Here is a 27760-nt window from a genome sequence, read left to right on the forward strand (position 1 = left end):
TTTGGGTTGTGTTTGCTCTTTTTCTCCACCTCCCTTTTTTCAAATATCTCCAAGATTTTTCCTCCTCTTCTTACACCTGTGTGTCTAGAAGTGTTTAGAGCCAAGACTAAAATAAATTCACAGTATAAGTGAATGATTTTTCATCTCATTATGCTTCTGTGAGTTTTTAATGATTTTCAGATTGAGACTATTGTGATCAACTCTCATCTAAAAATAAACATGTCAATAAAAACAAAACATCAATATATTAAACAAAGACTGTTCCATAAGAAGTGCAAAAATATGCCACATGGTCATTACTTTCTTTTATAGCTGTCCAAAAATATTCATCCCCTTTGTAAATTTTTTTAAATTTTAGGACTGTAATCAGTACCTTTGATCAGGGTTCTAAGGCCATCTTGCAGAGCTCAGGTCCAAAGTGTGAGCAGCTTTTAAATGTTTTTTTAGCTTTTACTTTCATCCTGAAGGGTTTTTTTCCTGTATCTGTTCTGAGGTCTGTGATACCTTTGTATATCAAAAGAGAGATGTTGTCACCAACAGATAAAAGTCCATGTAGCACCCTGTTAGTGTAGCTCTACATATCTGAGTTTAAATAGGGCAAGAGCCATAATGGTAATTCAGATTCCTCAGCCACACAGAAGGAAATCAATAATGCTAATCTGTCGACCTGCATCCAGCTTTTCTAGACTGATTACTTTAAAGGGATGGCAGACTAATCATTCAGAGTGACTCTGTGTAATACTGTGAATCCTAGCACACAGTAAAGAAGTCAAAATACAAAAAATTCAACACTTCTTTTCCTCTGGGTTATAGACCAACACTTCTATAACCCTGTCTGTAACTTGGTCTCCGTTGTAACTATTCTGACTGCTCTCAGCAAAAGGTGGTATCAGTTGCAGCTGCCTTAGGTCTACAGTCATTGATTTCCAGCATGGATTAAAAAAAAATAGAAGGCATATTTCACTCAAATATGGAAGCTTTTGGAATTTCTCTTTTTTTTAAGTCAAAATAAGTTCTTTTAAAAAGATCTATGAGACTAAAGTTATACAGCATTAACCCACAGCATAAGACATTCAGTTCAAGTCCCACTTCAGAGTTAAATCTGGAGTTGGATTCTAGATCTTCATGGAGAACTGACTTCCCAACTACTCAGCTAGTAAGTAAAATTCCATTTAAAACCCAACAAATATGCACTTAAGAAGAAAAGAGTAGTCTTGATTAGAAAGAATAAATAGGAAAGAGGACACCTGCTTAAGTCACTGCCTTACTCAGAGAAAAAACTGACCAAGATGCTTTACTTTAGCTCCCTCTCTGACACAGAGATTCAATTTTTTATCTTGGACTTTTCTGTCTAGAAGTGTTTGTCATACACTAAGAAAATAAAAACTCTGATCAGGAAAAAAGATACTTTGATCATGGTACTCAGCTTTAATATGGAAGAAACCATACAACAGAGACTTACCACAGAAGAAGGGCAGGGAAAGGAGCTATAACATACAAACCTACAGCAAGTGTCAATAACCCAAAAGAAATTTTTACTTCTGAGCCTCAATATTGCTTTCACATAACAATAAAGGTTTTTAAAATAAAATAGTTAACCCATCAGCAAAGTCCTAACTGGCAAAATATTTCATGTTTAAATGTGGAAGGGTTGGTTTGTTGTTGGGTTTTTTTCTTTTTAAATGAAAATACTATTTCACACCTTTTCCCCAATGTGTGTGAAACCATAAGTTGATCTCATACAAGAGAAAAGTTTGTCAAGTTAAGTAGAACCATCCCTACTAACGTCCATATTCCCAGTGCATCAACTCCACAGTGTTGCTCTCTGTCTGGTTTTAAATCAAATGCAACTGTCATTGCAGACTGGAGAAGGAAATTGAGGCTCTGGAAAGACAAGAAATGGAAGTCTCAGCTAGGGAAGAAGCAATTTTAAAGAAACTGAAGTCTATTGAGAAAACAACAGAAGACATAATAAAGGTTAGAGCTGTATTATTCCAGAAATAGAATTTATTACTCAATTGTCATCATCATATCCAGGGAAAGGGGAACTAGCTGGATCCCATGAGTGGTCATGAGCTTTTGCCTGAAGTGACAACAATTCAATCACTGAGAAGGTTCAAGATGTTACATTGTTTAAGTGCTCATGTCGCCATTTGCTTATTTATGGGGGTGGGGGAGCAATTCCTATCTGCTCATCTACAGCACATCTCTAAAAACAGCACTGCCACTGACACCAGCAGCTTTGCATCTCAGCCAGAGACAAACACACCAGGTACAGACCAGGTACTGAGGCTGGTCTGTTCATGCTCCTTCAGCTGATATGCCCAGCTAAACTGCAACATGCTCTCCACCAAGTCCCTGACAGAGATCATGATGTATCTTAATGTTATCAGTCATTAGTCTTTGTCAAAAGGTAATCTTAATATTTTTAAATCATCTTAAACCATCTCAAAAATACAGCAATGAAACTAAACTTCAGTTCTCCAGCTGTTCTTACATACACTCACACATTCTCTGAAGCTACACAGGGAGATCAGTAAAACTGGAAAGCCAAAGTAGGACCTGTAAAAAAACCTTTGACGCCAACCAGGTTGGGCCACAGTGGGAGGCTAGGTCACTGTTTAACACTTCATCATATTTTTGTCCTTCCCTGTGTGACTTGGAAATCATAGTGGCAAAAAACCACAGAAATTTCACTCACTTTCTATGCTCCAACTGAGCATATTTCTCTTTTAGCCCCTTCTCTGTATGAAGCTGTGCACACAAAAGGTTAAAACTATCAGGGAAACCAAAGCACTGTCTAGTTAACATCTTTAAAGTAACTATCACATTCATTGTTAATGGTTCTCTTTCCCACCTAGTCTGTGAAGACTGAAAAAGCTGGATTTGAAAAAGGTACGTTTAGCCAAAAGAATATTTTTAAAAGGTTCTCGTAGAAGTAAGTTAAAACATACTAATGCTTTGTGGATCTATGGATCTTTACTCAGAGGCAGCAGACTACATATATGCCAGCATCCCTGACCTTCCCAAGTATTTCAGACCTTCTGCACTGAGAAGCACAGCACACGCTGACACGGATGATGAAGAAAAGAGAAAAGGTACTGCTTATTAGTAACTCCAGAAGGTGTCAATATGTACAAAAGCTTCCTATATATTGAATCTAATACACTTCAAGCAAAGAATAGACATTACAGATACGAGACATTTGTTCTTATTTAAACTGTGTTGCCAGTTAGGTCATTAAAACTGAGAGGTGAGACAGTGGTGTAAAGTATGTGCCACTGAGAATAACTCTTTTCATCACTGACACTTCTTTCCAGCACTTCATTCTTCTGCCTAAGTACAGACTCCCTTCATATCATTCATTTCTCATTTTCTGCCTGCACTTACAGCTGCTGGGTAGCCAGCAGTATTTAGGCTATTTCCCAACTACTACAAAGCCTCCTAACCCTTCAGAGTGCCCAAAACTCTCTGGCATCACAGCACATGGAGCTCTTCAGCTGCTATTGCCCAGCATAACGCCAGGGGCCAAGGTTAAATCTGGATTTCTCAGTCTATCATGTAATGAAAACTGTCTCAACAGCTGATTCTTCCTCACAGAATGAAAATACTTTTTTCTACAGGATAAAAGGGGACACCCAAAATGGGAATCTAATATATGGGTTGTGGATGTGATAATTTCACATATTTAATAATTCATTCTGACAGTTGTTCTCTATCACTGTCAGAAGTCCTACATTTCTTGCAGCTACTGCATTACCAAGCACTTGTTTATTAAGCACTTGTTTCTTTCAACAGCACTGTTTGCCATGGAAATAAAGGTTGAAAAAGACATGAAGACTGGAGAAAACACAGTGTTATCAACAATACCTCTTCCCTCAAAAGAGTTCAAAGAGACAGGAATTAAAGTCTATGATGATGGCAGGAAGTCAGTCTATGCAGTGTCATCAAATGGGACCACAACACAAAATGGGATGGATGAACTTGCTCCTGTCGAAGTGGAAGACCTGCTACGGCAGGCAACTGAAAAAAATTCTCAGTCTCCCACAGAGTACCATGAACCTGTCTTTGCAAACAAATTCTGCAGGCCGGTTACTCCTCAGAAAGACAAATTAATCCCAGGACCAAAACCAGAAGGCACTGACAAAAGAGAGATGAATGGATTTAGCAATCATCAGACAGCGTTCTCCTCCAAAACAGAGCCCTTTATGGAGCAAGATAAAGAGAATGGCCTTGATCTTCCACAGGTAATACAACCAAAGTCTCCCTCTCCAGTAACTTCTCATACAGAGAAGAAAGTGCACACTAATCCTGACAACAGGATGATTCATAATGAAGAAAGAAATGCTGCACATGAGGAATTAAAACCTTACCAGGATACAAGGGAAAAACATAGTGAAACAAGGTTTTTAAATCCCTGTCATGCCAATGCAGCATCCCCTGCACCTCAGGATGAGGAAGATGTTCGGTACAACATTGTGCAGGCTGTACCTTGTTACGTGGATGAATCGGAGCCTGTGACAATGGTGTTCATGGGTTACCAGCGCATTGACGATGACGACGCAGAAGCAAACCAGAAGCTGTCCCCATACGATGGGGTCATCCGTGCAGAACTCGTTATCATTGATGATGATGATGAAGACGACAGCAAATCTGAGAAACCAGCCTATCATCCCATAGGCCATTACAGTCAAGTTTATCAGCCACCAAACAGGAAAACCACAGAAGCCCAACAGACAAACCCTGTGAGCAGTCTGGGTGCAAGCCTGAACAAGGTACCCCACAAAAATTCCATCTCCCTGCAAGAACAAGAGGAACGCTTAAGCTCACCAACACACCACACTCATCTTCACAGCCAGATGTCTGGAGATGGTACAGAAGATCCCTCACTAACAGGTAACAGAAAAGGAAAATCATGTCACTGCTGCTCACTCATGTAGCAAATTGATATTGCTCTTATCTGCTGGCAACTGTATCACTTCCTATATTTTTTTGATTGTTTCAGACTAATATGCTATTAATAATAATTTTTTTGCTCTTCTTTGTTAACAAATACCAATCTAAATTTTGGATCTGTTGAATTATTTTGTCTTCAGCAATGCACTAGTTACCATATCAAAATTTGGAAAATAAACTATTACAGAAATGCCACTCCTATAACCTTGAAAGATTAAAAGTGGTTCTCTTTCAAGTTCCATTAATGCTACCAAAATTAGCAGAATTAGTTTTCATTTCTTGCAGGTAACTAACAGCATTGCTACTTAACAATTCCTCCTCCCTCACTGGCATGTTTTTTCTGCCTGTCTGCATTCCAACTACTTCCTAGACCATCCAAGTTACTCCTTAAATAAGAAAGGCTGCTTAATAATCAGCTTTACTTTGTATTTTTAAGGAATCAACATTGCCAACATTGTCTTGATAGTGTTTATGCAAGTTCTAACATTTTCCCATTAACCTGAATTACACATTTTTATAGCTTCTGAAAGATAATGAAACAGTTTTCATCACTACACACTGTTAGTTCAGTAGTTCACGGAGTTATTTTTGAATAACTTTTATATTCTATAAATATATATGGTATCTATTTCTTACTATAAAGTTTTATAATAAAAGTTTGAAAGCAATAGCAGAACCTTCCAGAAACACAGAAAACTCTTCTTTATGATTATGTTACACTTTAACACATACAATTAGACTCCATTTAAGTATACTTACAGAGCAGCAGATTGCAGACTAGTCACATTCCACTTGAAGGAAAGAACACTCTGGTTGAATTACAAGAAGATCAGGGGTCCTGATGCCACATTCTCTCCTCCAGAGAATTTGCAGCAAAAATGTAAGTTTAGACTCTGGCCAACGCTGAATTGACAGCCCAGGAATTCTTTACGCTACATGTAAAGCCAGGAAAGAGGATAATCTTTGGATCACATAAGAATTTTCAAGTATTTTTGCATCAGTAGGCAGTGATTAGGGAGAACTGTTCAGCAAGCGAGGCTCTCAGCTTTAAGAGTATCAACATCATGGAATCGTGCACACAAAAGCCAGAAATATTCCAGCAGTGCTGCCCATCCTTTCTGATCAATAAGGCCACTACACTTTTCCATTACCTTTGCTTTCCTCAAACACCCATCCTGCCATCTCTCTACTTCCCTGTGTTCTCCAGCACCAAGAGCTGCTGCCAGGAGCTTTTATATCAGCAACTGGAAGCAGAAGTAGTTGCTACAGGTAAAATAAACCACTCCAGAATCTGCTCCAGCCCATTATATTTTGGGTAAGGTCCCTTAATTCCCACATCACATAAGTATAGGATAACAGAAAAGGGTCACTTATAACTATTGCACCAATAAGAAAGTGGCCAATTGGGAAAAATGGATCCCAGCTAAATTAAAAGCAGTTTGGCAACTGCCTCAAAAATTCCCCCAGTCAGCACTGCCTCCAAGTGAGTATCTCCACACCTAGTAGAATTTGGAGCTAAGCCATACTCTTCTTTAGCCCTCCACTTATTTATTGCCACTCCCTGGGACATTTTTGATCAGTAGAAAAAGCCAGGAAGTGACTCAGTCTTTCCCAAGCAGCCCTATAATCCTACTGAGACTTCTAAAAGAGAAACAAAACCAGGAAAGCCTCTCAATCTAGAACAATGTAATTATACAGAGCTGTTTCTTAGAGAAATATATTGTTTTCAAAGCAGTCATTGATGCCCACCCTAGCTAGTTCACCCTAAACACCACTAGAGAAAAGAGTGGAGTAAATTATTTTTGGTAGCTCATCATTAATTAAACTAAAACAATGAACAGTAAAACAAAAAACAAATCCTCGTGGAAACTAAAGTTTTGAGAAGCACTTGCAGCATTTAAACATTAAACAAGCACTGGGGACTCTGAAAGACAATGGAAAACAAAGAAGCACAGGACAGACCAGCATGATGGCCCCTTATGTAACAATTTTTCTTTAGGAAAGAGATGAACCTTCAGAACAAATTACTGAATCAGTTAGCAATGGCCAAGGACAAGGAGGCAGAGGCATTGCTCCATATGCAAATCTATATAGAGATAGAAGAGATTAAATTAGGAGCTTTTCATGCCTACAATCTTACAAAGATGTGGGACATACCTTTCCACATAGCAGCAATTTTCTTTCTCCCACAAGCTCCCTTAACCAATATCTCAAAGTATGTGCCCTCAGAAAATCAGAGGGCAGAGATACAGAGAAACAGATGACAACTCCATAATTGGTACAGCCGTATTTGCATTATTAGGGCTTATTTTCTTCAAATTTCAGGCAAATTAATTCAAGTGCAAATGTTCTGAAGATGCAATACTCATTAGGGAAATGAAAAGTCCTTGGGAGGGAACAAAAGCTAGACATAGTGAAATGAATAAGGGAATGCAAAACTAAAGCTGAATAAGCAGCAAAACATACTGACAGTGTGGAACAGGCTCTTATGGGACACGAAGGTCCAAGGGTTTTGGCAGCTAGCTAGTCTAGATGAGCTTTTTTTTCCTACCACTGGAAGCTTTGCAACCTTCAAAAAACACAATGGAGACAGCTCCATTTGTGTTGAAGAAGTAAAATACAAAAATCCTTTTTAATGAAGATTCATGCACACCATCTGTTCCTGTAATATATAGAACAAGACAAAAACAGACTATGAACTAGAAGTGAGGCATCAAACTAACTGTTCTCAAACCATGACCAGAGCCTGAATCCTTCAGAATTCCTCAGCCTGTAAAAAGTACACAGTGTCTTTGTAGGAGGTAAGGTTAACATCAGTGGCTCTATGATATAAAGTTGCACTCAGATGCTTCTACGATTTGCATCAACTTCAGCATTCAAAACATAACTTGAGCTGGACACTTGCTGACATGTGTAAATCAAGTAAACAGCTGCTTTGACCCCTCATGTCTCAGCACAGAGACATATGCAGGGTGCAGGAATGAGACACACTATTTTTGGTAACTCTTCAAACTAGCAGGTCAGAGTAATGGAGATTATTCAACAATGTGCTGGGGGGAGGCTTTTACATATCAAACAACAGCATTATATTGCTGTTCCTAAAATAACCTTAACATTAAATCATTGGCCTTTTGCTGTCCCTTTCAAACTTACCCCCATTACACCCAGTAACAGACAACAGCCATACTGATGTTTATACAGGTGTTGTTACTGCATCAGATGAAATCAGGAACATGACTAACTCCCACTCTGACTCACAACACTGGGAAGAAAGGAAAGTTTTCTCCGAGCATCATAGAAAAGGAAAAGGTTTCCAAATAATTACAGCTCCCACTGAGGAGTTTAGTTTAAACAAAGAGTTTGTTTAATTATTCATGTGTCCTTTTAATCTGTCAGTATCCAGTCAAGGGCAAAACCAACTCTGTGTTAGTGAAGGTAACAGAGACAAAATAGAAGGTAGCTGTGCTAATTTCTAAATAGCAGTTATGGAGTGATTTCTAAATATATTCACTTTATTGCAAAATTACCAGAACTAACACCTTCTACTGATTTCTTTCTATAACACTAAAACAATGCTTATTCTGCTGGATTAACCACTGGAGGTATGTGTGTTCTTCATTTTTCTAAATAAGGAGATTTTGCTTCAGAATCAGAAAGAAAGACTTAAAATGCAATGGCTTTGTTTATTTTTGCAGCTCTGAGGATGAGAATGGCAAAGCTGGGGAAAAAGGTCCTTTAACAGCTGTAATGAAATGGAAGTAAAAATTACCACTCAAAGCAGATAAAGCTAAGAAGACTTTCTTCCACATACTTTTTCTGGATCATAATGCTTTTTTTGCTACTCTGTTTCATGGGTTATTTTGCCCTCTGCATAATGCAATGGACTTTAACAGACTTTCAGATTTGACCAACTGCCACATGCACACATATCACATCCTGGATTTTGTTAAAAGTAGTGGGAAGTTACCTAAGGCCATAAATGCAGTGTATATACAAGTATGAAGACATGTGCATACCTGTTCTGACAATCAGTAATATGCTGTTGCTGTATACACAGAGCAGATAAACACCTATCTTCGTGGAACTTCATGGGACATTATTTCACATTAAAGTGTGCCAATCTATCTGATTTTGACTGAAAATGGTGTTCCATCATTCTTTTCGTAAAAGCGTTTGTTATTAAAAAGCAAAATGTGAGAGAGGAGCAGGAAGACATGTAAATATAAAACATGCTTTCCGATTATACTACCTTGGATGAAATGTAAAGCATTCCTTTTTAAGTGATAGCAGAACAAACAAAAAATAATTAAGCCAGCATATTGAAATATTTAGCATCCTTCTAGACCTCCACAGTCCATTCACCCTTCTATGTTACATATGACAGTGTAGCCACCCCACAGCCTGCTCTATTCACCATCCCACAAACATGCTGCCCACCCACAAACTCACAGATCAATCCTGTGCATAATATGAACAGCCTGACCTCCTAAGCATGGTTTCACCTCCCAGCCTGCTGAGAAAGCTCCTTGCTTTTCTAAGAAACTGGTTGCCAGACAGGCAGCACTGTCCATCAAGAAAAAAACAACCAAACAAACCCCCAACAACAGAAAAAGACTCCAACAGCCATACTGTTTAGGTTTCAGTGGGCTGGGGAGCTAAAATCAGGCAAGCCTCCCACCAGAAATGCTGAGTGGCCAGTAGCTTGTTCTGCAGCTGAATACAAAGATCTGTTACAGGTGCAGCCACTGCTGGGCACAGCTCTCCAGCAAGCTTCAAGGCTTCCACCAAAAAACAGGTTAATTCTTTCCACATGGTAGAGGAGGCAAGGGCCCTAAAAGCAGGTTCAATCACACCTGGAGAAATCACATCCAAGTCAGATTTTCCAGTACATAGTTCTTGGGGAGAAAAAGTGCCTCATAGCACACTACACCATTATACTCAAATCAGTACAACAGCTTTAATTCACTAGGTCTTAGCCTCAATTTGTAACACTAAACAGATAAAGCTCATATTGTGTTATTCTGGTATAGTTGACTCTAATTATGCACCAGTAAAAAAAACCAAAAAACACTGTAATTTTTTGCTGGTATTCTTTTCAAAGCAGGAAACTGAAGTTACTACCTCATACTGAGGAACGATGGTAGTAATTGACTGATTTGTAGCCTCTAAACATTTGGTGGCTCCCAGTCTGATGTGGGTAATAATCTCAAATTTTAAGACTTGTCAGAAATAGTTACCTGGAGAGTGGAATAGTAAATAAGAACAAATAAATTTTATTCTAGTACACTTCCTTTATGTCTATCCTCTTGTTTTTTGCTTTTTTATAGTGTTTTTTTTCGTTACGCTTCTTCTGTCATTTGCTGGTTGTGAAAGCAAAGGCTTCAGCCTCAACTCTTAAGGATATACCAAAAAATGAGAGCAGATGAGTGATAGGAAGTAGTCACAAACAATTTTTGTAAGAGAAGCAGATAGCTATGGACATTCATCCTCTGCTCCCCCAACAACCTGTACTATTAAACTTAAATAATATGGAAAAGGGAGCAACTATCATCACAATACTGGTCAAAGTAGTTTAAAGGAAAGACTACAAAGCTTTGTGCTTCTGGAAAGTAGGAATGTTTATCATCTGATTGCTACAGCCCCAGAGCTTTCCTGCATCCTGTATTAACAAGAACAGAAATACAAGGTGGCAAATTATCTTTTCAAATGTCAGTAGGGATTCCATGCAAAACTCTAATTCATCATTAAGGCCAAGTGATTTTTAAGGCCCCCCTGAGACAAAAGTCTCTCCGAAGCAAAGCTGAAGCTGCAGTCCTTCTTATGTGCAGTATCCTTTGTGTGGGATGATGGTCATGAACAGCTGGTTCAGAGTGATGCAGCTTTGTAGGTTACATTATGTCAAGTCACTTTTGCACAGCACAAGGAAGACCAGCAGAAGCTAGACAGTGGTTGAACCAGGCCAGGTAGGAACTAAACCAGGTGGCTCCAAGTGTGTTCTGAAGAATTTGTCCTGTGCCAGTTCTGCTGTACCACTGACTCAGGTATGTGCAACAGTTTCCTCCTTCACACACACCCCTTAAAGAAGTCAGAACCAGATTTATGTGAGCAAAGAATTTCTCAGACCTACTAGGAGATGACCCCTGTTAACCACCCTTCCATTCACTTGGACTCTTCCTACTTCAGCCTGCACTAAAACCACAGAGGTATTAACTTTTGCATAGAAATGCAGAATACTGCAGTTTTTCCTTGGCAACTGCTGTTCATTTTCTGTTGTCTGGACAAGAATATACCCACATCACACAAGAAAACCATCCATATCTGCTCAAACAAAAGCTTAATAATAGATAGCCACCAAATACCCATTCTAGAATGTCTACCTGTATGAGATGGTTTGAATTTAAAGACTGAGTTTTTGAAAATTTTTCCAATTAGTTCATTTAGGAACACTTCCTGTTTTGGAAAACCTTTCCATGTCAACCTCTCACGGAAAAGTTACAGCAAGCAAGCAAAGCAGAAGTGCTGTTATTTGAACAAGGGCGCCACGTAGTGTTAGGCACTGATGGAACACAAAGCAGGCAAGCTCTCCTCTGCCTTCCCTGGGTAAAGGAAACACACGGCCATTATTACACGGAACCGGACGTCTCCTCATCTCGGGATTTTTGACAAAACAAAAAATAATGTAGCACTCAGTGCAAGAAGGAGAAATTAGATACACCTTCCCTGCTTCGTGCTGCAGCCTGAAATGTCACAAAGTAGCTGTGAATTCTCTTACATTTGCAGCAACTTTTGTTCAAAGCACAGGCAAAGAACATGATTTGTAGCTAAGCCAAGAGCAGATGATGAGTATTTGGAAGCTGCACCTAATAATCAAAACAATAAACTACTTGTAAGACTATTCACAAATTTTGACCTGCCATCTATTTTCCTGCCAATATCAAACCCTTCTGCAGACTTTTTTCAAAGGAGTACAAAAAATACTCTGGAAGATATTGGAATACAATGACATATTACTTCTTACTAGTAATGCAGGAAAAGGGCAGAGTGGCAGTGTGACCATTATGAAAAATAAGCAAGTCTTTCAATCAAGTTACAATATTGTACATAAGGGTTCCCATAAGAAATTAGACAACACTGCAAACAGTGGAAAGAAAGAATTTATCCAGAACAACTGACAATTTTGTCAATTTAAAAGTTGTATTAGGTGTGGAACAAGGAAACTTTTTTTCTTCTTGAGGAAAAGAAACTGCTTTAAAAAGTGAAACTATTTTAACATTCAATTTCAATAATAGTTTCTCCAGGAAGGATTTACATAGCTGTAATTTATAAAACAACATCTACAAAAAACTGACAATCCATTTTGCTCCTAGGCAAGATTCTTCTAGTTTCCTTTTGACAGCATTTTCACATTACTAAAAGGGAGAAGAACTTTTATTGAGATATTTACATTCATGTTTTAAAACCCATGTTCATTGTCACATGTAAATGAAACAACCCTCAGTACAGCCATTATAGAAAGAATCTGGCATTAACCTTAACTTAAAAAGCTGACAGTCATGCCTAGGTTGAGTGATTTTTCTTCTATAAATTCACAGCAGATGAAAGAGTCCCACAAAATTTTAGCAGTAGATAAGCCTGAGATTCCCAGGCTTTTTGAGATTAGAGTTCTCTAAAAAAACCTCACACCCACTCAGTTGGGCCCCATGCTCCTTGTCCTTCAGCTTGGGTTGTGACTCATTTCTTTGTAGTCCCCCTTTCCCAGGCTGCACATGACTTTCCTAAGGGAGATGATTCAACTTGGACTCACTGACAGTCAGCTGCTGCTGACAAAGGGATTAATCCCAGCTCCATAAATGCCCTTATGGCTAAATCAGATATCTGGGCAGCCAAAAAGATCACTGACTACAAACAAACGTGCAGCTTCCTGAGTATTACCTGCCCATGCAACAGGCTGCACTATGGACTTGGGAAGGTGGAGGAAGAGATAGAACCGGACAGCTTTGGTAACTGCACAGAACCACCACCTGACCCACACCTACAAGTGTTTTAGAGCTGCCCACACTTGTAGAGATGTTGCTGTAAAAGTCTATACTAAGTTAGGCCTCAATACTCACTCTTCTATCTAATCCTCCCAACATGCTAATTCCCAGCTATCTTAGTATGCCTACCTGAAAAACATACCTTGAATTGCTACAACTGAAAATCAATACTTTTCAGTAACAAAAATGAAGATATGTGGGAGCAAGCTGTTCAGAGCCACAAAACACAACTGCAAAGCACAATAAGGCTTCATTTCCAAAATGCCATTTCAAGAGTATCCTTCCATACTTAGGCAAACCATGAACCAAAAAGTGAAACAATATAGAATCTTTTTAGCCTCTGTACCTAATTAATATATTTGGAGAAACCTTTTGTTGACTAAAAAATTGCCCTCCAGTATTCTTTCAGAATAGAGTTGTTATAGAGTTCTTATAGTTCTGTCTTCTAGATATGCCAGCTCAAAGGACTCCCACTTAATATTAACAGAAGCTGCTTTTCCTGAAGTCAGCCTAGCTCCCAATTTATGTTTTTCTCAATAGCACAAATACAACTGCAACATTCCAGAGAAAGTATTTTCACTTTCATTAAAGCATCAGTTGGCATAAATCCATCTTATTCACACAGTTAAGTAATTCAGAAGCCTCAAGCAACAACAGACAGACAGTAAAACAGAAATCCATAAACAGAGCTAGGTTCTTCCTGGTTTGAGTTTTAGATAAATGACTATAGGTTTTAATGCATTTATATTGCAAACATGTTTTCTCTTTATGGTTTAGAAGAGAGCAGTATTTTGAGTAAGGCAAATGGTGGTTTTACTAAGTACTGAAGTTCTCTTAGAGCAGACAGTGCTTTTTGCATTTTTCTTTTATCTATTTAGTTCATTCATCAACCTGCATTTGTGACAATCTTTCACTAAGTTTTGAGGTTTGTTTGGTTTGGGGTTTCTTTATGCACAAAACTATCAAGAGCAGGAAGCTGCCATATCACATATTAGAACACCGCAAAGAGGACAGATTAATCCAGACCAGTCATATCTTACCAGTTCCCCCAAGAATATTCACAAAAGGCTTAGGGAAATGACTACCCAAATAACATTTTCATCACATCTTCTCAGTCTTTTCACCTATAAGCTTCAATTAAGTTAACTAGTGTGTTTAAAAAATAGAGATTTCATTCCTTACTCAGGCAAAGGTTCCCATTAAAAGTCCCATAGAAGACAGCTTTTGTAGGACTGCAGGATTTCTCTCTAGATTTGAATTCCAGATCTCCCTAACACTCAGCATGACATACACATGCTGTTCTTTTTCAGTTACATCTTCAGGACCATGTTGAGAAAAAAGTTGTAATAAAAAGTATTCCTTGCAGATTTTTCAACTGCACAGTATTTTGTCACAAAATTCTCAAATACTTATTTCATACTTGGTTGATTGCTATCAGGAAGGCAACAAGGAATACTATATTTCCACAGACATAGATGGTTAACACAATCTGTTTAAACAGACGACCCTGCAAGAAAAGGGGAAGAAAAGTCATTGAACAGTCAGTATTTTTATTGGTTTAAACAAAGAATCATCCCATTTCACAGTAGTTAGTTACTAAATTGTGACTCACCTCTGCTTCTGCAGATGTGAGTGACTGCAGTATCTGTACTCTGTCATCCTCTATCACTTCAACTGCTCACGGGAAGAAAAACAGAAGTCAAGTCTGCCCTTAAGAGGAAGGGGGGTTTCATTTTTATACTGCAGAAGTCTTGATCCTGTGACTAAGTCTTACACAGCATCAAATCTGAAAAGGACTTGGGAGCTTCATTTGACATTTCAGGGCCTGTTACTATCACACTCATAGCACAAATGAAAAATTATACTGGTGCTGACATACAACACGTAAATTCTGAACAATGAAGTAAAAAAACATTTTGCCTTTTGCTAGACTGGGTAATCAAAACACTGAGTTTTGAGATAACACCTTTTCTTTTTATATTTTAAGATAACTGGATTTCATAAGAAATATTTTCATTAGCCAACATGAGAACACTCATTGACCAAACACTTCGGGTTAATTTCCCTACTTCTAGGGAACTGTGGTAATCCAAGCAACAAACATTAAATTACTGCAGTTAAATTTAAATTCACATCTTTTATAATCACTCCCCCAACATGCCACCTTAAACAGACCCTTAATTAATCAAACTTCTTCAGTTCTGCAGCTGTCTCATCTCAGCCTTCGACCCAGGTCATTCACATTTGCAGTCACCTCCTCTCTGTGACACCAGCCAGTGAAGATAACAGTTTCTAATGAATTACTGCCTGTCTCTTCCCTAGACATATTGGAGTCAGGATTTCATATTCCTTCCCCAGTCAATGAATATGGCAAGCATTCAAGCTTGCTCCTGCAATAACAGCAATTTTTCAACATTTAAATGAAGATTAAATCTGCATTAATTAATCTGGACTTAATACATCCACCTGGGATCAAAATTATGGCAAAAAGTAATAGTCTCAGAAAATATTTAGACATTTCAGTCTCCTATGAACTGTGGTATGAGAAACAAGAAGCTAGTATTTAAAATAGCACAAACCCCACTCTTCTAGGACACATTTTTCTTAAAAACTGGTTGTCTTCCATACCCATTTGTCTACAGAACATACAACACTACTAAAGTGTTAGTCCCTTTCAGCTTCCAAGTTAGAGGCCAAAGAACACCTCCTGAAATTCTATCCACACTGGTTTCATTCTCAGCAAGCAAGGAGACAGCAGGAGTTGGCTGGTTTGTACCTTTACGAATGAGACAGTAGCTATGTATTTCCAGAAGAACATCAGTACCAACATGCCAAGCTACAAAGCCAATCATTGCATAGGTGTCCCGTGGGTCTGGCAGGTCAAGTGCTGGCAGATCCATTCCCAAGAACATAGTCACAACTATTCAGTAAAAACAAGATAAAAAACCCAATAAGAATTTTGTGCCAGTCTCCTTTAAAAATTCTCTCAATGCTTTTTAAATAGATTTCCCATGAATTACCTAAAACTGCTTGAGGAACAATGTTAAAGAAAGGAGTTCACACAGCTGAAGGTTGTTGAGGGGTTTTTGGGGGGGAGGGGAGGAATAGGGGGTTGTTTTGGGTTTTTTTGATAGTCACCAGTCACCACAATATTAGTGCTTAAGGTTGCTGTGGAAGCTTGCCTCTATTATTAGAATTAAACACAGCTTCTGGATCTGTAAGTGAAATTCCTGTCTCCCATTCAGTAACATTGAACTATGCTACTGTAAAAACACTATTCTCACATCTTCCAAGACAAAAAGAAATTATGAAGATAAGGACAGGTCCTCATTACAGAAGAATTTCAGATTTGTCACTAATTCCTTTGGTTTTAAAGTCACTTTTTCTCTAAGTTGTATCCAATGGCCCCTTAAAACTCACAAAAAAGATGGCCAAGAGAAAGGACCTTCAGACGTGCCTGGACTGGATGTACACAGATGTTTTAAATGAACAACAGCCCAGACAAAGGGCAAAGCTTCTTTAAATCAGTTAAATGGGAGTTAGTTACTTCTACTCACCAGCTAATATTCTAGCTGTTGTACCAGTACTCCAGTGAAACCAGTTAAACAGCTGCCTCCTATAAAACAATGAAACACCTTTTATTGATTACACTATTGGGAGAAGGGGTCAGAAATCAAAGAACATCTTTTACTTTCAAACTGTAAAAACTTTCCAATGTAAAAAGAATGTTTAAAGAAGCAGTCACATTTAATTCCTGTGGCTGTAATTTAATGAGTCAGCTGTACCTTGGTGCATGATGAGATGGTCTGAAACCTGCCATAAGTGGTTGAAATATTGTCAAAGCCATCACTGCACAGCCAAGATAAGGATGAAAACCTGCTTGCTAAACAGAGGACATTTTTCTTAAATATAATATCTATATAAACAGAGAGAAAAGACACCAGAAAGTTGCAAATTGTATTTGTTCTTGTATTAGTAAGTTACAATGGAGCAGCACAGGCAGAGGCAGCAGGACACAATAAGCTGCCCTGCAGCCAGATGGAGATTGTTTGCCTCGGTAGCAAACACACTGGTATGTCCACTCAGGGCTTGACCCACATTTTTGCTACATTGAGAAGTTCTACCAGCTGAAGAGCAGACTAACATGACTATAGAAGCCATAGTCCAAGCTCTCCAGCCTCAATCCTGTGTCACCAGGATAGGCCTATTTTATAACTCATCCCAGCACTGGTCTTCTCTTTCACCCAAAAACATTTTATTCCATTTCCCTAGCTCGCTCCTGTGACGACCATATTCTTCCACCTTGAATTCAGATACTCTCTAGACTTCCCAACTTCTGATATGACCTTGCATCAAACAGTACACAGGTGATAGCAATAGGTATACAATCTTTACCTACTACTGCTCCAGACTAAGCTTATCACTCACTATTATGTCTAAGTTCACAAAAACCCTCATTCCCAGCAGGTTTGCCATGTCAGCCATCACATCCTTACTCCCCTCCCAAGATCATATTCTTTAAGGAAACAGTAAGACCAAAGTAGTACATAAAGAAACTGTGAGCAAAGAAGTTATTTAGGAGAAAGAGGAAGGAAGGAAAACACCAAAATTTTTCAGCTGTAGTTTAAAGGAGACAAAATTCCTCTTCTGGGCTGCCAGAATTTGTAATCAGCCTACTTAAGAACAATTTTTACATAAAGTTGGTTAGAAATAGTCATAATAGCTGGCAGTGGACTTCCTCATTCTTTTAGTCCCACCTTTACCTTTCAGTCAACAAACAAGACAAAATGTACACACTTACTTGGCTCCAGCCTCCTCGGTATACAAAAGGCAACACAAAAGAAATGCTTGTAAGCATGACTGTGGTCAACATAAGCATACGATGTACCTAGAAAAGTTAAGTTTGCTTTTAGAAACTCTATAATTAACACATCATTAAAAGACATTAAGGAGACCTACAGTTAAAAGATATCCTTAATCCCCACTTTAGACTTAACATTTACTAGTAAAGTAGGTGAACTTCTGATTTTTAATTGTTCTACTTTATAAGATTATACCATGTTTAGTCTATTTCTTGGATCTAGTAGGTTTATAATTCTGCTTGCAATAGTGCTAGAAAATACAGCTGGAGATATGTGGAGATTTTGCCCACCTGAAACCACAACTCCCTTCCAAATAGGAATGAGTGAGACCAGACAGGTTTGAAGAATCGTGCAACAATAACACCAATACTAACTGTGGTAATCCAAGCAACAAACATTAGCGCTCCTGAAAATAGAAAAAAACAAACAACCCAACAAGGTAAATGATAGGTAACTGCACATGAACACAACTTCCAAGTCTATGTAATTGTTTAGTCCATATGCACATGCTTAGAATCTACCAATAATTAAAAACATATCACCTGGTTCAGGCTACAGCTTTATAGCCTTTATCTTGCTAGAGAACAGAAACATCCATGCAAAAGATAATCACACTTCTTCCACACAACACAACAGAGCAGCTCTGGCTACTGCACATTTCACACATGTTAGTACACTTTGTACACACTGGTGAGAGAAACCATTCTATCACCAACTCAGACATCAGAGGACGAAAGATGACATTGCTATAATCTGTGTGACAAAGAATGAGTGGCAGGTCGATCATGGACCTGTACTGAAGTCCAGTAAGTGTAGGAGAAAAAATTCCCACTACCTTCAGTGGCTTCAGGCTGCCAATTGAGTGGTTTCTCATTTCAAATAGACTAAACCAAAAATGCAACTACAACAACTTGAAATAGAGACAAAGAGATAAACAAGTCCCAGTTTTAAATTTAAGGGAAAGGCAATGGTGGGCTCATTTTCCTGGGCAAAGAGAATCTTCTGACACTGTTCTTGAAACAAAAAATCAGGAACTTCACTCTGCCACCAGAACATGCAATCTTGCTAGCCAACAGGATATACAACACAAACGCCAGAAACACGAGGAGGGAACAACCCTGCAATATAACCCTCCAGTCTCAGCAACTCTAGAACTAGGAGACAAAACTAGAAACTGCAGCTTACCGTGAGCCTTGATGAGCTGTGGGGCCCGGGAGCCTCCAATATCCTGAGGAAGGCCTGTGACGTTGTACAGTCCATTGGTGATCAGAGGCTGACGGCGATGTTTGTATATGAGTCCACCTGAGCAGTGACAAAGTGATTTATTTCTTGCTCATGAAAGCCACTGCACTGGTGTGCCCATTCCTCATTCATGAATTCAAGCCCTGTTGTGACCACTGCACATAATCATACAAGCTAACACACAATATGGTAAGAACCTATCATCTAAGCCATCCTGCACACTTAATGTGCAAAACACAACTCACAGAAAATACAACACATATGAGTAAATTTGCAATAACTTCCACAAGGAAACCCATGATCCAGAGAAGCAATAAAGGTGATTGAATTAAAGGCCTCAATCTTGGAAACCTTAGTTCAGACACCAATTCTCATCTAAGCTATATCTTACAGAAGGGTTACTAAAGCATTTGGAGCTGTTAAAAGAAAAACAACCATATGTAAGTCAAGCTTACCTTCACTAGCTTCCCCATCTGCCAGAAAGATGTAGTAACTGGTATCCCTTTATAAGGGGAGATTAAATCTCCCTTTATAAGCAGGGAGACGAATTCCCCTTTTGAAAGAACATTGAAGAAGACCATCTGCAAGCCTCCACGACACATCTTCAAGGGCATTCTGTAAAACAGGAGATACTTAGTATCCAGTGTTTTCGGATTGGCTGAGTAATTGGCTTAAAAAGTAACCCTGCAAAAGACAAGAATGTCACTGATATATAAAGAAAAAATGTAAATTATCCAGGGAAAGGGGATCCTTTCTGAATTGGCACACAAGAGGTATGTCAGTAAGTCAACATAGCAACTTAGGGTTTGAACTTATCACTAACTTTTGCAGCCTACAACGGTGTTTAACTCAGGACATACCAGTTGCAGCTGCAGTTCTAGCAAAGGGACAGACTTTAATAATGGGGACAAAGCTTCTAAAAAGACTAAGCTCCCATCATATGACTAGCTTTGCAAATTAAATTTAGACTTCAAAAGTTGACACTTACTAGGAAGTAAGAGCCCAACCAATTTCACCTTAGAGAATTATGGATCCACCTCAGTATTTAGACCTGCTGTGCAAAACAAAAGCACAAAGCAGCAGCATACCTTACTTCAAAGTTACATCTGTGGAAGTGACTGAGTTGTTTTAAAACACACCTCTGAATCCAAGAGAGGATGACTTCGCTCCTTCAGACGGGCAGTGCTCACGTGAATGCGGTGATCCACATTAACACACAGATAAGCATCATCACCACCCTGCAGAGTTGAAAAGAAAAATATCTAAATATCTATAGCCCAACAAAGAACACCACTGGCAGTCTCCAAAAGGTCTTTGATTTAATATAGGCAGCAAGACCCGAGAGATTTTTGTAGTTATCAAGCTGTTATTCCCCATTTTCCAAGCACATCAGTATTATTACTGAGGATCCATACTAAGTCAAAGAGATGACACATAGAAACACACATTATGATTCACACTCCCCTCCCAGAGTAACAACCATCTTATCAGAAGTGTCTTTAATTATTTAAAATTTATCAAATTGACTCGACAAGACAGAGATGGATGTTGGAGCTATTTAAAAATCCACTTCAGTTACAAGATTTTTTTCCTGCACAGCTGTAAAAAAAGTACTGTTGAGAACCAAGTGTTCCTGCACCAGGGAGATAAATGTAAACAGCATCTCCTTTGTGCAACAAGCAGCTTATATATTATGCCTTTGTCAACAGCATCATCCCTTCACTTTATTATAAGTCAGAAAGAAGTATCTTTCAACATTTTAAAGACTGTTTGTATAGGAGTAACATTCAAGGATCAAATGCAAATGGTTTTCTGAACAACTCAGTTTCAGAGAGGTAAGATTTTTTGGATAGGTAGAGATTGATTTAACCAGGAATTTCAGACAGGCTGAATTCTACCATAAGAGATATCTATAGGGAAATTCTACTGCAGTTATTCAGTCCTGAGCTAGAAGCGAATAGTCACCTATAAGAAACAACCTGTGCTTTAGCACTATGGGAGAGTCACACTTTGTGTGACATCTGACAGTATTTCCATTTTCCATATGCATTTCCATTCAAATTTTACTGACATCACAAAAGGAACTATGGAAAATAAAACACTCACCATCCACTGGTCCTGGGAAAATGCAAATGCTAAATATCCTTCGCTTGGACCACTCATTTCAATAAAAACTGAACTCCCCTCTTGTTGGAAGGATAGAAAAAAACATGAAGCACTCCCAGGATCACAGTTCGTAGGGTTCCTAATGCAGAACTTCGTAATTCCACAACCTGATGCACTAAACTAAACAATTAAGCAAACAAACAAATTGTGAGCAATGAGAGTTTCCATTCTCTTCCTCCTTTTTACCCATGGTAGAAAAAAGCATACAAGGAACATCATCATCTGTGTCTACATGCCCATCTCTTAATCCATGTCTACAATTACTCTAGGACTGCTAAGTAAAATGATAGTGAATTCCAAGATAAATTTGAGTGGAATTTTCTCTTTAAAAACATTACAATATAATAGCTTTGAAAAGTCAGCAAGAACTTCAGGGAAAAAAACTTTCTCTGGTCTAATATTTAGAGAGGTAGCATCAGCTGTAAGATGAGAAGGAAAATAAGGGTACTACAGCTTTATGCTTTTTAAAGTAGAAACTCCATTGCATACACATTGAGAAAATACATTTATTATAAGCCACAGTTATCCTGGATCAAATAGCAATGCTTGCTTGATCCATTCAAGACTCAGCAACAAAAGTCAGTAACACAGATGAACTCAGAAAGGAAAGCTTCTGAGTCTGCAGTTGCTAAATAGGAAGTTATTAGTCAAGAGCAGGTTAAGTCTTTTCCCAACTTTCATGAGAAGCATGCATAATATTTTCTGATCATTAATTTCTAAACTTTCTGTTAATCTTCTCACCTGTGTGCAGCATGAGAACATTTAACATTGCAAAGTTCAGGCAACTCACCTAAAGGTAGCTGTCATGTTCTTAGCCTTTGATATCAAAGTTACTCATCCACCATCTCTCCTTTTCTGTTACTAGGCTGTATCAATGTCATCTTATTAAATTCCATTCATCACAAGCATTAAAGATTGCCTGATTCAGCTTTATCATTACTTACTGGCTTTGATATGTAGGAAACTGGGTGTGAAGTTGACATAGCCTCTGATGTTGCATGCAAAGGTGGTGTTGGGGACAGCACACCAGGCTGAGAAACAATGGGACCCGGAATTTTTACCCAGAAAATCCTGTATTTCTTCACAACTGTGGCTCTTAAAAAACACAACACACACAGAGTAATTACTGTATATATTTATAGTTGGCTGTTACTTTAGAAAAGAAAGGAAAATAATCTACAGTTCACAGAAATTATTTGTAAAACCCTCATCTCTATGGAGATCTCTACCATTTTAGGGATTGAAGTAGGAAAGTATCTTAAATCTTAGAAAAAGAATTTTAAAACATAATACCACATGCTGCACAGAATACAAGAAACTTTTATATCTATGGCATAGATTAGAACTTCAGAGAAGAGTTGCATTGCTTCTATCCTGTAGTTCAGAAAAAGCTAGTAGTGTAACAGGAGGGTATATGTATCATTTAGTTAGGTACAGCAAAGAGAAAGATCCTTAAGTGTATATTGCAGGTATGACAAGTGAGAAGGTAGCTAGAAAGACTAAAGAAACCAACCTTCAAATCCCCTTATACACACCCTAGGAGAAAAAAGGAAAAAAGGAAAGGAAAGAAAAGGAAAAAATCACCTTCAAGATCTTCCTAAAAAAGTATCTGCATTAACACAGACTCTGCAGCAAGTAAGGGGTGTTGACTTTCAGGTTATTGGACCAAGGGCTTTTCAGTTGCTGGACAATATTTGACAGACAATGGCACAGGTTTACCTTGTCTGCATTTTAATATATATAATTAATATAAACCTATACAAGGTTTACTTACAGAAACTGTACATGTTTTGGAGCATCTTCAGGAGCAATCCAATAAACTTGTATGTCTTTCTTTTTTGCTTTACTTGTGTGACTGACAGCTGAATTCTGAAAACATACATATATCAAGAATTACACAGTGAATACACATTTTGTTACTTAACACAGTCAGCAGAGGCTGCAGCTAAATCCTACAGAGACACTGCAGTTACACTGCACTACCCCAGTGCAAAAGGCTTTTCCCCAGTCATGATCAGCTCAGGTGAGGTGATCACAGCAACTTACCCATACTAACAAACTTCAAGACTAAAAGGAAGGGCTTTCAATCCAGAAGACTCAAGCAATGAGCTAGAGGTTCCTACAGCATTTATACAGAAATAGTGAGGTTTTCTTAGTAAGGAAATGCTCCACTTTTTGACAACAAGAGGATGAAGAGACAGAACAAGCCCCTCAGTGCCCACTGAATAACTGTAAGGCACTGGACTCTACCTTGGTACGACCACATGTCAGCAGCTGAGAACGTCTCCGGTCAGCTAGCACAAAAGATCCAACTGCAGGGCTATCCAGGTGTTCTGCATCCCGGGCTTGTATGAAAAATCCTTCAAAATCTGGTCCAGACAGATGAACTAAAGCAAGAAGGAGAGTAAGGAAGTTTAACTCTTCTCCAGAGGAAGAAGGAAGTATTTCAACAATGACTACCAGACACTCATTTTACAAGTACTGAATGATGGTTAATGGATTACCTAAACAAGATTCAGCTGCTTAGATAAATCCAGTATAGAAAACTGAGGAAAGACATACTGTAATACAAAGAAACAAAAAATTAAACTCTTCAGCTGTAACTGACACAATACCTTCTATGTTGTCCCCTGGTTTAAATTCAGTCCCATTCACTGTAATGGTGTGCTCAGGTGACAGCTGAGGAGAGCCACCATGACAGGGTACCATGCTAGTACAGGCTTCTCTTACTTTTCCATTTGGATAGCCAACCACAGATGCATAGAGGCAAACAAACACGCAAACAGCAACAGCAAAACCAGGCAGCTCCATCTGTATAAAATAAAGTTTACAGGAAATTAAACACAATAAATATTTACATCACAGGTCACCATTCCTCTTTAGGAATCAGTTGAATGATAGAATACAAAACCATGTTCAAAAAAAGCATTCATGAGAAGACACCACTCCCAGCTTCTGAATAACTTCTGCTTCTCATAACCGCCAGACACTGTTAGAATGTTCAGATACCATATTTCAGGCCATCTACAGGTTGTCAGTGGATTCCTCCATCCACTAGACGGACTATTTCCCTCCAAGCATTTTACAACACTTTTTTAGAAAAAAATTTTTTGTCAATCCCTCTCCTGTTCTCCCTCTCAAAAAGAAAAATTCAAGTTCCTTAAACATCTGCACAGGACAGATGGATCTTAAAACATGCTTCACATGTATATAAAGGTCAACAGTATTGAGGAACTACACAGCTAGTATCAAGCCCATTTTTATTAATCATAGCTTCAAATTTTGCATCATTACAGACCGCCTTTTGTTTCCACAACCCGTGTCTATTTCCACACAGATGACAAATAATTCCCCAATAACAAGTTCTTCCTTCTGCAGGGAAACTAAAGTTGCCAAATGCCAGAAATAAATTCTATACAGCAAGAGTTAGAATTTGGTATGAAGATTTAGATAAAGAAATATGTATGTTTGCTGCAGACAAGCACAAGGCTTCTTCTTTGAACTCTTCCTTTTGGATATTGGACCTCTAGACAATTAGTCAAACAATGGATTTGGATTGTCACACTCTTGTCAAGGGAACAGCATACATGAAAGACAAGGGATAGTAGGACTCCAGATCCTAAAACAGTTCTATGAACCCCTAACCTCAGCTTTCATCATACAATGTTTTGGCCCACCACAATGCTGTTTTCATAAAAGCTGTGGCAATTGTTTTGCTGCTCCAGTAGCGTGCAGGGCTTACAGCTGTACTGTGGTTTACAGAACACCTTAGCCAACAAAAGAAAGCATTTCCACATCCAAAAGGCCAGGAGAACAGAGAGAAATTTTCTTTCAGTCCTTAGGCACAAGAAGTGAGTTATCAGCTCTGGTGGAACACAGACCAGGCAAGCTGGTCAGCCTTCTGGAAGGGCCATGCCCATTTTGCAACAAGTGATAAGATGTATCAGGTTATGAAGTTCCCTGACAGCATGGATGGACAGGAAGATAAGAAACACACAGAGCCATTTCAGACTGAACTCTCGACACCTAAAAAGTAGCCAAATGAAGACAAGGCACATAATTATCTTACACAACAGGAGCCATCAACATGAACTCTTCCAAAGTTCTCATACATGGAAATCCATAATTTTCAAGGTAATGATATATTTGTACTTCAACATATGGGCTCCTCAGCAACTTTACACCACTAAATAGCAGAAAATCAGAGGTAACAGTGTGTTGAACAGCTAGGTTTCAAGAACTAAAAAATTCTAGTCTCTCTCGATACTCAACTCCTCCCAAATATTCAAGATAACATTATGATCATATCTTTAACTTCTAGTTCAAGTATTTCCTTCTAATTGATTTTTCATACATCAGTTAAAGATGCCTATAGAAAGCTAAAGATGAAGGTTTAGTACAATTATATGTACCAGAGAAAATTTCAAAACAAGAAGATATAAGGCTGCATATCACAGAGACAAGAAAAAGAGTAGGGTAGTACTCTGCTTTAAGTAGAAGAGGATGTGGTAGGGATGTAAAGGAAACAAGACATTCTTGTCAGATTCAACTGACTCAAAAGGCGACAGAAGAAAAAGATTAAGTACAGATTAATAAAATTAAAACAAACAAACAAACAAACCAACCAAAATCTGAAAAATATTTGGATAAAGGGAGAGCAGTAAGTTCCTTCTTCCTGTGCTGAAAACAACTCTACAGTACCTGCAGGTAGCCCTGGTAGCCTAGTAGCTCATAAGCACAATGCTCACACTCCAACTCAGGATCTCTTCATAGAACTTATCTTCTTTCAGCTGTTTAACCTCATTAGCTGCCTAGTGTGAAATCTAAAACTAACTTCAGAGAGGAGGGAGAGATGAGACAACAGTCAAGGCAAACATACTGCCAGCTCAAAGGTACAAAACTACATGGACAGAAATTTCTCCTGAGCACCATCAGACAAGAGGGTGAACAAAAAAGGAAAGAACCACCTGAAGGGGAATAAGCTATATTTATATAAGGGGTTTATGACACATTCCTTTAGAAATAAACCCCTACAAAGGGAAAAAGGATAGTGTTGGTGCCCAAGATTCACCCTCTCTCTCAATTCATAAAAAGATCTTGGGTTGTTCTCTTCTGCTCAGTTAAAGGTGGCTATATCAAGACAGCTGGATTGAGCAAGGACAGAAAACATATTCATAATAATTCATTACTTTTAAAATATAAACACACACACACACACCCCAGGCACACAAAAAATACACACCTCAGCATTGTCTTCTTTCTAGGAAAGAGAATTTCAAGGGCACATGTGTTTCAAAATTATTTTTTGTAACAGTTTGAGCATAGGTACTTACCGTACAGCCAGTCCTACTGTTACAGTAACGAAGCCTGAGTAAAACTGCCATTGGCTCTCTACTTGTAGTAAAACAATTTATATGACTTTGTAATATCTTCTATTTAGTTTGCATCTAACTGTATTAACATTTACCATATCCAGGAAGCTTGTCTGAAAAAAGAACAGAACACACACCAAAAAAAGTAAGGTTTATAAGAGCATCTTTACTTCAGGCACATATTTTATACACCTTCCCCACACTTGAGCTGAAATGCATGAAGCTGTAATGAAACACTGACCCTGCAGCTTCATTTGCTTTTTCAGACACTTCCCCAGACCTCAAAGAGTTTCATACTAAGTAATTACTTAATTATCTTCTGGTGCAGTTAAGGGCAGGCAGGCAGGGGGAACCTACAACCAACTTTTGATACCTTCTTCCTCCAAGTATTAGCTGACATAAATTTGCAGCATGATTTTAAAGTTCATTATACATTTACTCCCTATCAAAGAGATGCTTTCTTTTAGAAGAAGAATAAACATAAAATATGGTAACCTTCTCTTTTTTCCATGTATCTCGCCAAGAATGAACGGGAGTCAAGGATTTTGCCCTGTTCATTTGTTTGCTTTAATGATTTTACTTGGGCAGCTGCTCTGCATAGAATCTTCATGGCCGCAACCTTGCAAACTTTTATCTCTATGAAGAGCTCAAAGAGAGACACATCTAAAAAGATGTAGTTTGTTATCTCAACAAGTAACTTCAACTACAGCATGAGCACATTTAGTGTCACAAATACCATAGAGCCGTCTACCTATGCACGTTAAAAAGAAACAAAATAAGAAACTAATATTCTCACAACAAGAAGCAAAAAAGATACCAGAGGAACGTGGGTGGCATGGCTTCCAGATAAAAGCTTATCTTGACTCATTAAGGCACACAGGTTTAGGAGTTTTCTCTAAAGCAATTCAGAAACCTTGCATGAAAGGCAGCATCTACACGGTACCCTAAAAACGCCACCAGATTTTACTTTGCTTCATATCATACCTGCTGCAGATGTTCTATGGGTGGCATCAGTTTAACCAAAGCACGACTACAAAGAGTACTGCAGCTCCTCAGCCCCGCATGCCCTTGCCCCAGGGAGCCTCGCTCTCCTCTCCAGCACCGCTGCAGGGGAAAAGGGCGAGTG

General features: G+C 38.5%; 2 protein-coding genes across 3 annotated transcripts in view; one reads left to right on the forward strand and one right to left on the reverse strand.

Moving 5' to 3' along the window:
• Positions 1-9184, forward strand: part of PALMD (palmdelphin) — a 43708-nt gene extending 34524 nt beyond the window's left edge. The window contains exons 5-10 of one of the 2 annotated variants that reach the window (XM_031057931.1): positions 1863-1977; positions 2862-2895; positions 2988-3098; positions 3799-4097; positions 4446-4896; positions 8652-9184. In XM_031057931.1, coding sequence (XP_030913791.1) covers positions 1863-1977; positions 2862-2895; positions 2988-3098; positions 3799-4097; positions 4446-4896; positions 8652-8695 — 1054 coding nt within the window. In that variant the 3' untranslated portion in view covers positions 8696-9184. Of the gene's footprint in view, positions 1-1862; positions 1978-2861; positions 2896-2987; positions 3099-3798; positions 4897-8651 lie in introns of both variants that reach the window. The other variant, XM_005422094.3, reaches the window with a different exon arrangement.
• Positions 9185-13413: 4229 nt separating this feature from the next.
• On the reverse strand, positions 13414-26646 carry LOC102034566 (ferric-chelate reductase 1). The gene is given in 16 exon segments (XM_005422095.2): positions 13414-14499; positions 14605-14666; positions 15769-15912; positions 16550-16608; positions 16778-16875; positions 17794-17880; positions 18145-18260; positions 19040-19156; positions 19552-19711; positions 20236-20334; positions 21203-21382; positions 22207-22357; positions 23037-23131; positions 23513-23649; positions 23878-24073; positions 26596-26646. Coding segments are annotated over 16 exon segments (1845 nt in total). The 3' UTR covers positions 13414-14406.
• Between the last annotated feature and the right edge of the window lie 1114 nt (positions 26647-27760).

This window comes from Geospiza fortis, unplaced genomic scaffold, assembly GCF_000277835.1.
Source record: "Geospiza fortis unplaced genomic scaffold, GeoFor_1.0 scaffold403, whole genome shotgun sequence".
In the NCBI taxonomy this organism is placed as follows: Eukaryota; Metazoa; Chordata; class Aves; order Passeriformes; family Thraupidae; genus Geospiza; species Geospiza fortis.